General features: G+C 61.1%; 3 protein-coding genes and 1 long non-coding RNA gene across 12 annotated transcripts in view; 1 reads left to right on the top strand and 3 right to left on the bottom strand.

The window, feature by feature from the left end:
* The window catches only part of LOC141725824 (uncharacterized), a 78,668-nt gene that overhangs the window by 20,935 nt on the left and 44,826 nt on the right, over positions 1 to 12,907 (bottom strand). The window lies entirely within an intron of this gene.
* On the bottom strand, positions 1,390 to 9,201 carry LOC141725861 (uncharacterized). 2 transcript variants are annotated; one of them, XR_012577462.1, is made up of 7 exons: positions 9,048 to 9,201; positions 7,823 to 8,834; positions 6,384 to 7,380; positions 4,932 to 5,916; positions 3,404 to 4,431; positions 1,980 to 2,985; positions 1,390 to 1,525 (listed from the first exon to the last, which is right to left on the bottom strand). XR_012577462.1 is itself a non-coding variant. In XM_074530015.1 (2 exons), exons 1-2 carry the CDS (start codon positions 9,111 to 9,113, stop codon positions 7,965 to 7,967), a joined length of 936 nt encoding a protein of 311 aa, XP_074386116.1. In that variant the 5' UTR covers positions 9,114 to 9,201; the 3' UTR covers positions 7,814 to 7,964. The 2 variants fall into 2 exon arrangements, 1 of the variants encoding a protein (XP_074386116.1); XM_074530015.1 differs by lacking the exons at positions 1,390 to 1,525; positions 1,980 to 2,985; positions 3,404 to 4,431; positions 4,932 to 5,916; positions 6,384 to 7,380 and having other exon boundaries at positions 7,814 to 8,834.
* The window catches only part of LOC102068849 (uncharacterized), a 141,510-nt gene continuing 137,844 nt past the window's right edge, over positions 9,242 to 12,907 (top strand). For 2 of the 8 annotated variants that reach the window (XR_012577449.1, XR_012577446.1), the window contains exon 1: positions 12,091 to 12,231. Coding sequence is in view for 3 of the 8 variants with exons in the window: in XM_074529908.1 (XP_074386009.1) it covers positions 9,572 to 9,724 (153 nt within the window). In the remaining 5 variants the exon portion in view is untranslated. Of the gene's footprint in view, positions 9,725 to 12,090; positions 12,232 to 12,907 lie in introns of those variants that run through there. The other 6 variants (XM_074529908.1, XM_074529907.1, XM_074529909.1 and 3 more) reach the window with 6 other exon arrangements.
* LOC141725924 (uncharacterized) lies at positions 10,595 to 11,784 on the bottom strand. Its single transcript, XR_012577492.1, has 2 exons — positions 11,645 to 11,784; positions 10,595 to 11,341 (listed from the first exon to the last, which is right to left on the bottom strand). It is a non-coding gene; the product is annotated as an uncharacterized LOC141725924 (long non-coding RNA).

The raw sequence follows: 12,907 nt of genomic DNA, 5'->3' as shown, positions 1-12,907 counted from the left end.
TCCCAGGTGTGCCTATACCTCTCTCCCTTCCCCCTCGCCCCCTTGCTGAGTGAGTCCTGTCAATCAGGCTTAACATTCCAGGAAGGTCGTCGTGTGGTTGGTCAAGTTCAAAAGATGCCCCTATGCCCAGAGGTCATTGACCTCTCTGGGTGTCATTCTCCCCTGAGACCCTGCCCCTCCCACCTGGTTGGTGGCTCACCTGCCCCTTCCCTCCCCCTCCCCCGGGAGCTTAAAAAGGTAATCAGCCCATGTGCTCGCCGATTCTGTTGGAGCTGTTGCCTACATTCAGACTTCTGTAACCATGGAATAAAGCTCTGGATATAACCCTCTGGCAGAATCCATCTCCTTTTCCTCCTCACCATCGCCTGAAGCCTTCCCTCCCGAGGTAAACGGAGTTCCTACCAAGCCTGGACTTGTTTCAGTGCCCAGCTGCAATCTCCAGCAAGCTAAAGGTATCTCTGGGGTGATACAGCACAGTTGCTGCCTTTGGCCTAGCAGCAAGGGACAGACTGGCCCAGGCACAATCTACCTGGTAATATTGGGATTCATAATCCAATAGCACTTGACTGTCCACAAGTCTCTCTAGTGACATCACTGCACCAATGACATCACAGTGGTGACATCACTGTCCCCGCAGCAGCCTTGGGATGTCCTTGATGGCTTTTTGGCACTGCTCAGCCACTGCACGGCTGCCGGGGCCACTGTAGGGACTCAAGAGGAGGTCGTGAATGTTCCCAAGTGTCCCCAAAAGGTGATGCTTGAACAGGCGGGCGCTGGCCTCCCACAGCTGCTCAAACTTGGCCACTTTGGCCACCAATTCCTCAGGGACATTGGGGGACGCCTCCTTTGTCCCCTCTAGGGCAGCCTCAGTGTCCCTGAGCTGGCACTCCATGTAACTGATAAACTCAGTGGCTCTGTCACACGCATCCACCAAGCGCTGCAGCAGCTCCAGGGCCACCTCTGCCCAATGTCTCCTCCTGATGGCCACCCTCGCCCACCTGGAGGCCACCACAGCCTCTCCCATGGCCTCACTGGTGGCCATTGCCACCTGGGCATCACGTGTGGGCCCCACTGAGGCCTCCTCATCCCTGTCCAGGGCCACCATGAGCTGCTGGGCTGTGACTGCCAGGTTGTCCCCAGCTGTCCCCCTGCGGGTGGCCTTGTCCTGCTGGTCCCTGGCCCAGGCGAGCGCCGCGTCCTCGCAGGCATCACGGAGCTTGGTGACCTCCTCGACCAGCTGTTTCCATCTCTCCTCACACACAGACACCAACTCCCCCCAGGCGCTGCCTGCGGCTCTCACATCGGCCCAGGTGGCCCCCGGGGTGGCCCCGAGGGTGGCCAGGGTTTGGCCCAGGGAGGGGACACCGGGGTGTTCCAGGGCCTTACGGAGGCTCCAGGTGAAGATCCTCAGGGCTGCATGCAGCAAATTTGGGGGCACACAGCGCCGCATGCCCCGGTGTGGCCCGGTCACGGTGGCCGTCACATCGCCCAGAGTGGCCACCACGGACACCAGAGCCTCCAGCAGCTGGAGAGGGGACAGGGGAAGTGTCAGGGACCTGGTGGCACATGTGGCCTCTTGTGTGGCCCCTGTGTCCTCCTGGGATCCCATTTGTCCCTTCCCTGGAGGGCTCTGCTGTCCCCTCTGTCCCTCTGTCACCCCCTCATCACCTCAGCCACCCCCTGCCACCCTCCCTGCTGTCCCTGCTGCCAGGCCCTGCCACCACACTCGTAGCCTCTGCCACCCTCTGCTGTCCCTTCTGCCAGCCCTCATGTCCCCATCCCCCTGTGTCACCCCCATCCCCCCTGCCCCCACACCATTTCCCCTCCCCCTCTCTGTCACCTCTCCCCTTCCTGCCACTGCCTCCTGTCCCCTTTGTGACCCCCTGTACCCTCCCACCACATCCCCCATCTCACCCCATCCTCCACTGCCCCTCACCCCCAGTGTCCCCTCTGTCCCCCACTCCCCCAACCCTTCGCACCTCTTGGAGCTCCATGCTCACTGGGGACACACTGGGGATGCTCTGGGGACATTCTGGGGGTCGAAGGAGCCTTGGGATGTCCTCGATGCCTCATTGGCACTGCTAAGCCACCTCACAGGCACTGGGGCAGGCAGGACCACCAGTGAAATAGACCTTGATGATGTCGTCAACTGCCCCCAGCAGGTGATCCTTGACTAGGTGTGTCTTGGCCTCCCACAGCTGCTCGGCCACGGCCACCTTGGCCACCAAGTCCTAGGGGACCTCAGGGGACACCTCATTTGTCCCCTCCAGGGTGGCATCGATGTCCCTGAGCAGGCGCCACAGCTCCTGGGGGAACGCAGTGGCTTCGTCACACGCGGCCACCAAGCGCTCCAGCAGCCCCAGGGCCACCTCCACCCGCTGTCTCACCATGGTGGCCCTTGTTTACTCGCTGGCAGCCACCCTGGCCTCTCTCCTCACCTGGGCTCCATGCCCAGCCACCACCTCGGCCCCCTCCTCCCAGCCCAGGGCCTGACCCAGCTCCACCATGTTTTCCTGAGCTGTCCCATCACAGGCAGCCTCTTCCTGCAGCTCCCTGGCCCAGGTGGTGGCTGTGGCCGCCCTGTCGGCCGCCTTGGTGGCCAAATCCCTGCAGGTGCTGTGGAGCTCAGTGGCTGTCCTGGCCAGCTCAGCCCAGCTATTCATCAGCACAGACACCGACCCCTGCCACTCGCTGGCTGCCATTGTCACATGGTTCCGGGGGATCCCTGGGGTGCTCTTGTAGGCAGCCAGGGCCCGGCTCAGGGAGGTGACAGGGTCATCATCATCTGATGTGACATTGCCTCCAGGTGTCATCAGTGCTGTAGAGGGTGTCCCAGAGGTTGCTGGTGAAAACTTCCAGATACCCATACAGGCACCCTGGGAACACGAGCAGATTCATCTCCTCGTCCTGCCTGGGCAGGGTGCCCAGCAGCTCACCCAGGATGGCCACAACAGTGACCTCTGGCTGCAGCAGGGCCGGGGACAGCTGGAGAGGGGACAGGAGAGGAGTCAGGGACCTGGTGGCACTTATGGTCTCCTCAAGAGGCCCCGGTCCTTTCCCGGGGTCCCCTTTGTCCCCTCCCTTCAGGGCTCTGCTTCCCCCGCTGTCCATTTGTCACCCCCTCGTCCTCTCTGCCACCCCCTACCACCACACTCGTAGCCCCTGCAATGTTCTGCTGTCCCTTCAGCCACTGCCTGCTAGACCATGTGTCCCCAATGCCCCCAGTCATCCCCATCCCCCACTGCCACCTTCCCCCACCTTTCCCCACCACCTGTCACCTCCGTCCTTCCTGCCACTCCCTCCTATCCCCTTTGTAACCCCTGCCCCCTCCCGCCAGCCCCCATGTCCCCTCCATCCCCCATTGGCTCCTCTCTCCCCCCACCACTCCCCCAACCCATCGAACCTCTTGGAGCTCCATGCTCACTGGGGAGACACTGGGGACACCTTGGGGACACTCTGGGGGTTGAAGGAGCCTTGGGATGTCCTCGATGGCTCTTTGGCACCGCACAGCCACCCCATGGCTGGGGTGGGCACTGAGGTGGGCAGGACCACTATCGATATACAACTTGATGATGTCTCGAACTGTCCCGAGCAGGTGATCCTTGACCAGGCGGGCCTTGTCCTCCCACAGCTGCTCAGCCACGGCCACCTTGGCCACCAAGTCCTCAGGGACAGTGGGGGGTGCCTCAGTTGTCCCCTTCAGAGTGGTCTTGATGTCCCTGAGCAGGCGCTGCAGCTCCCAGGGGAACGCAGTGGCTTCGTCACATGCGGCCACCAAGCGCTCCAGCAGCCCCAGGGCCATCTCCACCCGCTGTCTCTCCATGGTGGCCCTTGTTGCCTCACTGGCAGCCACCCTGGCCTCTCTCCTCACCTGGGCTCCATGCCCGGCCACCACCTCGGCCCCCTCCTCCCAGCCCAGGGCCTGACCCAGCTCCACCATGTTTTCCTGAGCTGTCCCATCATGGGCAGCCGTGTCCTGCAGCTCCTTGGCCCGGGTAGTGGTGGTGGCTGCCCTGTCGGCCGCCTTGGTGGCCAAATCCCTGCAGGTGTTGCGGAGTTTGGTGGCCGTCCTGGCCAGCTGGGCCCAGCTGTTCACAAGCGGAACCACCGACTTGTGCTACTTCCTGGCTGCCATTGTCACACGCTTTTGGGGGGGCCCTGGGGGTTTCTCTCCGACGAACAGGGCCCGGCTCAGGGAGGTGAAAGGGTCTTCATCATCGTAGGCGCTTCATCATCATTGTGGCGCCACCAGGGGACTTCAATGCAGTCCCGGATGGCCTTGAGCTGCCAGCTGAATGACCATAGGTGCGAGTACATGTGCCTTGAGGGCGTGAGCAGCAGATTCATCTCATCACGACTGGGCAGGGTGGCCAGCAGCTCGCCCAGGATGGCCGCCATTGTGACCTGTGGTTGCAGCAGGGCCAGGGACACCTGGGGAGGGGACAGGGGAGGTGTCACGGAGCTGGTGCCATTTGTGGCCTCCTGGGGTGGCCCTGTGCCCCCAATGGGTTCCCTTTTGTCCCCTGCATCCCTTTGTCAGCCTCTTGTTCCTTCTGCCACCCCCTGACCCTCCCTTTGCAGCCCCTCCTGCCCCCTGCCCGTCTGCTGTCCCTTCTGTCACCACCCTTCTCCCACTGCTGTCCTCTCTGCCACCCCCTGCCACCATATTCCTAGCTCCTGAAAACCCCTGCTGTCCTGTCTGTCACCTTCTGCCAGACCCCATGTCCCCACCACCCCATGTCCCCCAAATTCCTCACTGCCCCCTCCCCATCATGTCTCCTCACCTGGCACCTCCCCCTCGCCTGCCGCTCACTCCTGTCCCCTTTACGACCCCCTGTCCCCTCCTGCCACCCCCCAGGACCTCCCATCCCCCATTACCCCATCCCGCCAGTGTCCTCTCTGTCCCCCTCACCCCCCCGCCCCCATCGCACCTCTTGGGGATCCATGCTCACTGGGGACACTTTGGAGACGCTCTGGGGACACTGGGGATTGAACGAGCCTTGGGATGTCCTCGATGACTCTTTGGCACTGCTTGGCCAGCTCACAGGCACTGGGGCTGTTGGGACCATCAGTGAACAAGAATTCGTTGGTGTCTGGAAGAGTCTTCCCCAGGTGATCCTTGGCCAGGGGGGCGTTGGCCTCCCACAGCTGCTCAGCCACGGCCACCTTGGCCACCAAGTCCTCAGGGACAGTGGGGGGTGCCTCATTTGTCCCTTCCAGGGTGGCCTCGATGTCCCTGAGCAGCCGCTGCAGCTCCTGGGGGAATGCGGTGGCTTCGTCACACGCGGCCACCAAGCGCTCCAGCAGCCCCAGGGCCGCCTCCACCCGCTGTCTCTCCATGGTGGCCCTTGTTTACTCGCTGGCAGCCACCCTGGCCTCTCTCCTCACCTGGGCTCCATGCCCGGCCACCACCTCGGTCCCCTCCTCCCAGCCCAGGGCCTGACCCAGCTCCACCATGTTTTCCTGAGCTGTCCAATAATGGACAGCAATGGCCTGCAGCTCCCTGGCCCAGGTGGTGGACGCCTCAGCAGCCACCTCCCTCCAGGTGTTGCGGAGCTCAGAGGCCTTCCTGGCCAGCTCGGCCCAGCTGTCCACAAGTGCAGTCACCTGCCACTTGCTGGCCACCATTGTCACACGGTTCTGGGAGATCCATGGCCTGCTCTTGCAGGCAGCCAGGGCTTGGCTCAGGCAGGTGACAGGGTCATCATCATTCACGGTGACCTTCTGGTGCCTCCAGGTGTCATCAATACAGTACAGGGTGGTTCGGAGCTCATTGGTGAATTCCTCCAGGTCCCAGTACAGGTGCAATGGGGACACGAGCAGCAGCATCTCCTCGTCCCGCCTGGGCAGGGTGGCCAGCCGCTCACCCAGGATGGCCACCATGGTGACCTGTGGCTGCAGCAGGGCGGGGGACAGCTGGGGAGGGGACAGGGGAGGTGTCAGGGACCTGGTGGCACTTAGAGCTTTCTGGGGTGGCCCCCTGCCACCGAGGGGTCACCTCTGTTCCTTTGTCAGCCTCTTCTTCCCTCTGCTACCCCCTGCGCCTCGCCTCGCAGCCCCTCCTGCCCCTCTGCTTTCCCTTCTGCCACCCCCCAGCCCCTCTGCTGTCCCCTCTCCTACTCCCTCACTTCCACTGCTGTCCCCTCTGCCACCCTCCACTAGCCCTCATGTCCCCTCTCCCCCATGGCCCCCCATCCCCCACTCCCCCATCCCCGCCTGTTTCCAATCCAACCCTCTGTCATCTCCCTCTTTCCTGCCACTCCCTCCTTTCCCCTTTGCAGCCCCCTGTATCCTCCTGCTACCCCCTGTGTCCCCTCCATGCCCCATTGCCCCCTTCCTCCACAGTGACCCATCCCTCCCCCTGGCCTCCCAGTCAGTCGCACCTCTTGGAGCTCCATGCTCAATGGGGACAACTTGGGGACATTCAGGGGGTCGAATGAGCCTTGGGATGTCCTTGATGGCTCTTTGGCACTGCTTGGCCACCCCACAGGAGCAGGGGCTGTCAAGACCACCATTGAAAAAGAATTTGATTGTGTCTGGAAGTGTCTTCCCCAGGTGATCCTTGGCCAGGCGGGCGTTGGCCTCCCACAGCCGCTCGGCCACGGCCACCTTGGCCACCAAGTCCTCAGGGACATTAAGGGATTGCTTCTTTGTCTCCTTCAGGATGCCTTCGGTGTCCCTGAGCAGGCACTGCAGCTCCCGGGGGAACGCGGTGGCTTCGTCACACGCGGCCACCAAGCGCTCCAGCAGCCCCAGGGCCACCTCCACCCGCTGTCTCACCATGGTGGCCCTTGTTGCCTCGCTGGCAGCCACCCTGGCCTCTCTCCTCACCTGGGCTCCATGCCCAGCCTCCGCCTCGGCCACCTCCTCCCAGCCCAGGGCCTGACCCAGCTCCACCATGTTTTCCTGAGCTGTCCCATCACGGGCAGCCATGGCCTGTAGCTCCCTGGCCTGGGCGGTGGCGGTGGCAGCTCTGTAGCCTGCCTCAGTGACCATCACCCTGCAGGTGTTGCAGAGCTTGGTGTCTGTCCTGGCCAGCTCAGCCCTCCTGTCCACAAGCTCATCCACCGACCGCTGCCACTCGCTGGCTGCAATTGTCACATCATCCCAGGTGGTCTCTGGGGTGCTCTCAAAGGCAGCCAGGGCCTGGCTCAGGGAGGTGTGAGGGTCATCATCATCCACGGTCACATCCCTGTATCACCAGGTGCCATCATTGTGATACAGGGTGGCCTGGAGCTGCCTGGAGAAGTACTCCAGGTCCCGGTACAGGCTCACTGAGGACACGAGCAGCAGCATCATCTCGGCTTTGCGCAGGGTGGCCAGCAGCTCGCCCAGGGTGGCCACCATGGTGACCTGTGGCTGCAGCAGGGCTGGGGACAGCTGGGGAGGGGACAGAGAAGGTGTCAGGGACCTGGTGGCACTTGTGGCCTCCTGGGGTAGCCCCCTGCCCCCGACGGATCCCCTTTATCCCCTCTGTCCTTTTGTCAGCCTCCTGTTCTCTCTGCCACCCCCTCCACCTCCCCTCGTAGCCCCTCCTGCCCCCTGCCCCTCTGCTCTCCCTTCTGCCACCCCCTACCCCCACAGCTGTCCCCTCTGCCACCCTCCGTGTCCCCATCTCCCGTGCCCTCCATCACCCTGTCCCCTCCCCCGCCATGTCCCCTCCCCTCTCTGTCACCTCCCCCTTTCCTGCCACTGCCTCCTGTCCCCTTTGTGACCCCTTGTCCCATTTGCCACCCTCTGTGTCTCTCCATCCCCAACTGCGCCCTCCTCCCGTGTCCCCTCTGTTCCTTTCTCTTCTCCCCCAGACCCACCCCTGTCACACCTCTTGGAGCTCCATGCTCACTGGGGACACCGTGGGGACACTCTGGGGGTTGAAGGAGCCTTGGGATGTCCTCGATGGCTCTTTGGCATCGCTCAGCCAGCTCACGGGAACTGTGGCTGGTAGGACCATCATGGAAATAGAACTAGAAGATGTCCTGAAGTGTCCCCACCAGATGATCCTTGACCAGGTGGGTGTTGGACTCCCACAGCCGCTCAGCAACGGCCACCTTGGCCACCAAGTCCTCAGGGACATTAAAGGACTGCTTCTTTGTCCCCTTCAGGGCGGCCAGGGTGTCCCAGAGCAGGCGCTGCAGCTCCTGGGGGAATGCAGTGGCTTCGTCACACGCGGCCACCAAGCGCTCCAGCAGCCCCAGGGCCGCCTCCACCCGTTGTCTCACCATGGTGGCCCTTGTTGCCTCACTGGCAGCCACCATGGCCTCTTTCCTAACCCAGGATTCACGCCTGGCCACCACCTCGGCCCTCTCCTCCCCACCCAGGGCCTGACCCAGCTCCACCATGTTTTCCTGAGCTGTCCAATAATGGACAGTCTTGGCCTGCTGCTCCCTGTCCCGGGCAGTGGTGGTGGCCACCATGTCGGCTGCCTTGGTGGCCAAATCCCTGCAGGCATTGGGGAGCTTGGTGGCCGTCCTGACCAGGTGGGCCCACCTGTCCTTGAGTGCAGCCACTGACCGCTGCCACACCCAGGCCACCATTTGCACATCGAACTTGCTTGTCCATGGGGTGCTCTTGGCCAGGGCCTGGCTCAGGGAGGCGGGAGGGTCATCATCATCAGAGGTGAAAGGGTCATCATCATCGTAGGTGACATTGCGGTGCCTCCAGGTCTCATCAGTGCACAGGCTGTCGCGGAGCTCATTGGTGAAGTCCATCAGGTCCCAGTACAGGTGCAATGGGGACACGAGCAGAGTCATCTCGTCCAGGCTGGGCAGGGTGGCCAGCAGCTCGCCCAGGATGGCCACCACGGTGACCGGTGAGTGCAGCAGGGCCGGGGACAGCTGGGGAGGGGACAGGGGAGGTGTCAGGGACCTCGTGGCACTTACGGCCTCCTGCGATGACCCCTGTGCCCTCCCGGGCTCCCCTTTGTCCCCTTCCTGGAGGGCTCTACTGTCCCCTCTGTCCCTCTGTCAAGCCCCCGAGCCCTCCGCCACCCCGCACTGTCGCTCCCGTGTGCTCCCCATTCCCCCCTGCCCCCTCCCCCACCGTCGCACCTCTTGGGGCTCCATGCTCACTGGGGACACCTTGGGGACGCTCCGCTGGCGAAGGAGCACCGGCATCAGCTCCGGTCACAGCCCAGAACACGCCCCAGGGTCGGCGCCGGGAAAAGGCGGAGCCGCCTCAGGAAGGGTTGGAAAGGGGCTTGGCGAGGTGACGTCATCGCCCGCCCTTTCCAGTACCGCCCCTACCCATGGAAAGCGCCTGGATTTGGCCGTTTTGGTTGATTCCCAGGGGATTTAGGCTCAATTGAAGGGGATTTAGGCTCCATCCCCAGGGGATTTAGGCTCCATCCCACCATTTCTAGGCGGATTCATTCCGCCGTTCCCGGCTGGATTTAGGAGGGAACGCGGAGCGCTCCGAGGGGCCCACAGAGTTGCCCTCAACAAACAGGGCCGCGCTGCTTCTCTCGCGAGACCTCTGCCGAGAAGCCCCAAAGGCGGCGCGGACCAATCAGAAGCCGCGCCCGGCAGAAGTTCCCTTTGCTTTGGCGTCAGCAGCTGCTTCCGGCGAATCCGCGATGCATTGTGGGCATTGTGGTCCCGGTGGGGCCCAGCGGCAGCGGAGGGGGGCTGAGGCCGCAGGGAGGGGAGGGGGCGGGGCTGGAATTTGGGGGCGCCGAGGGAGCCCCGGGACCCCCTTCGGCAGCGCGGGATGGGCGACAGCGACCGCGGTCAGCACCGGGAGCGGGGAGAGGGGGAGGCGCGGTGAGGGGGGGTTTGGAGGGGTTATGAAGGATCGGGAGGGACTGAGGGAGAACTGGGGGTCCTGAGGGGATGTGGGGTGTTCTGAGGGCGTTTGGGGAGATCGAGAGGGACAACTGGGGATCGTGAGGAGGTTTGGGGGCTCCTGAGGGGATTAGAGGGGTTGTCAGGGGCTTTTGCGTGGTGAGAGGGAGAACTGGGTACCCTGAGGGTATTTGGGGGGTTCTGAGGGGGTTTGGGTGGGATTGTGAGGGGATGTGAGGGGGCTGAGGGGTTGTGAGGGGGTTTGGGACGTGGTGAGGGGATGTGGAGGGTCCTGGGGGAGAATTTGGTGTCCTGAGGGTGTTTGTGGGGTTCTGAGGAGATCTGGAGGGGTCTTGAGGGGATATGGAGAACTCATGAGGAAATCTAGGGAGATTCTGAGGAGATTTTCGAGGGTCCTAAGGAGGATATGGGAGCCCTGCGGGGGATGTGGGGCACTGAGGATGGTTTGGAGGGTTGTGAGGGCATTTGGGGGCATTCTGAGTGGGTTTGGGAGGATTTTGGGAGTTTCCGACTAGATTTGGGGCATCCTGAGGGAATTTTGGAGATCCCCGAGTGGATTTTGTGGGTCCCTGACTGGATTAGGGCTGATTTGGGGTTATTTTGGGGTCCCTGACTGGATTTAGGGACATTTGGGGTAATTTAGGAGTTCCTGAGGGGACTTTGGGGTATTTTCAGGTGTTTTTGGGGTAAGTTTGGCTATCTGACCAGATTTTGGGGTTCTTGTCCTGATTTTGAGATAGTTTGGGATACCTGACTTGATTTTGGGGTATTTTCGGGTCATTTTGGGGTTCCTCACCAGATTTTGGCCATTTTGAGGTAATTTCATGGTCCCTGACCAGAGTTTGGGGATTTTTTTGAGTATTTTTGGAGTAATTTTGTGATCTCTCACTAGAGTTTGGCTTTTTTTGGGGGGTATTTTTGTAGGACAACAGGGGTAGGATGGTCAGGATGGAGAGAGACAAGAGATCTCTGCAGCCAGGTCGTGGAACTTGGGGTTTATTGCAAAGGGCCTGGGTGCAGGGCCCTGCTTGGAGCTGCCAGGCACAGCTGGAGCAGGCCCGAGAGAGGGAGAAGAATGGTGTTATATTTCCCCAATTATCCCATCATCAACAAAACCAAACAATATTAAAGGTAGCAGCAATTTTCATTGAATAGCTTAGAATATATAAAATCGGATACACTTGAAATATTGACAATGTAATTTGGTTAAAATAAGGGATAATTTGGTTCCAGTAATAGCACATAAGCAAAAAAAAAAACCCAAACAGCGAGGGGTACAGAGTGCTGGGCCCTTGGACCCCTGCCACCTCACGTAGGAGCTTGTCAAGCGAAAATTCCCCCTTTTGTGCCATGTGTCAATGCCATCTCCTCCCATTTTCGAATCATCACACTTGTACCTCCACCCTCATCACCACCTTTACTGCGCATGCTCCACCACTCTTTTGGTGGTCGCACCCGTCTTTGGGGGTCGTCACTGATGAAGGCCTCTCCTCTTCCTCGATGTCCTTTAATTCACTCTTGGGTAATACATGCGCACCAAGCTAGTATAATGTAAGCAAAACCAAACATAATATTATATTTAAGCATCAAAGCAATAAATCTCTTATAACTGCCATTTTCCTGGGACCCAACCAGATTTTCCTTTCTGTTAATTTTTCATAACTGGTATCTCTTGTTTTTCCTTCTATCCTTGAACATCTGCAGGAAAAAGGGGAGGGGGGGATGCAACCCCTCCTCTCCCTTTCTTTCATGGCATTACACCTTTTAAGTGTTTTATTATTTCCAAATATTAATTACTGTATCAATATTGATTACTGTTTCAATTTTGTCAGCACGAATCATACCTATTTACCACAGTTATCATGATCCTCCTCTGAGTTTTTGGAGTTCTCTGCCAGAAATCTCTCCCCTCCCCCACTCATCCACAGGGGTTTGGGGCGGTTTTCCCTTTCTGCGGGAAATCAAAGCGATGCACTGATGCTCCTAATTAGGGGTAGTAGAAGTGAGGCTCCAGGGCTTCCCGCTGAGCCGGAGCCACTGGAGCTGCAGTGCCGGGAAAGCCGTGGCGGGAGCTGCGGAGAAGTTTCTTTGTCTTTTCAGCTCAATGCCCCTCGGGCCCGGGCCCGTTCCGCGGCTGTCCCTCAGCTCCGGCTCTGCCCTCACGCAGCCCGGGGGACCCTGAGAGCGCGGGGCGGGGCTGTGCCGTGTGCAGAGCCCGCCCCTGGCTGCGATTGGGCGATGGTGCCGTCAGTCATGGTTGTGGCGCGCTGATTGGTGGGAGTGGGGCGGAGCGGGGCCCCGGTGGCGGGCTGAGGGCGGCCATGGCTGGGCCGCGCCGCCACTGTCCGAGGATGTGTGCGGGCCCGGGAGCGGTGGTAGCGGCCGGAGCGCGGTGAGGCGGCGGCGGAGCTCGGAGGCGGCCGCTGCGCAGGTGGGAGCCACGCTGGGTTGTGCGGGGGCTCGGGGCTGGCTGCGGGCCTCGGGGGCGGCAGGGGGCTCGGGCGGGTTGGTTGTGCCGTGTCCGGCCCGTGTTGCCGCTGACGTGAGGGCGTTGCGGGAGCGGCTGCCCGCGGTCTCCTTGCGGCCGCTGCCTCGGCAGGAGCCGCTGCCGGAGCAGCGCTGGCTCGGCCCGGTTGCTGTGGCTGGGACAGAGGGGGCTGCCCCGTGCCCGGGGCTGTGCGGGGAAATTGCCGTGGCCGGAGGTTTGTGTGCGCAGAGGAGACAGAGGAGTCCTGTAAAAGTGACTTAATTGCTGAGCAGAGGGAGAGGCCGTGTGGCATTTGCCGTGCGCTCTCTGCCATTGTTGTAGTTCGCAGCCTCCTTTGTATTCTCATTTTCCCGGCCTCATCTCCCTCTCCCTTTGCCCACTGGCTGAGGTGCTTGGATGGTTCAGACCTCCCGATCCGCCAACTACATGTCCTCGTTAATGTGCACCCCCACTTTTGTATAACGGCAGATATTCAGCCTGTAAAGGCTTTGTTCTTCTGGAAGTTCAGGAGTTTTGTGGGATTTTCTGTGAGCAGCAGTCCATGTTAATTAGTAACATTTATTGAAGCTGGTGGTTTCGCTGGTTGCTTCCTTATGTACAAATCCCTGACTCCTCGCTT

Source organism: Zonotrichia albicollis, chromosome 31 (assembly GCF_047830755.1).
Source record: "Zonotrichia albicollis isolate bZonAlb1 chromosome 31, bZonAlb1.hap1, whole genome shotgun sequence".
NCBI classification, from domain to species: domain Eukaryota; kingdom Metazoa; phylum Chordata; class Aves; order Passeriformes; family Passerellidae; genus Zonotrichia; species Zonotrichia albicollis.
Note: the sequence above shows the minus strand (reverse complement) of the source record. Positions and strands in the feature narration are given on the sequence as shown.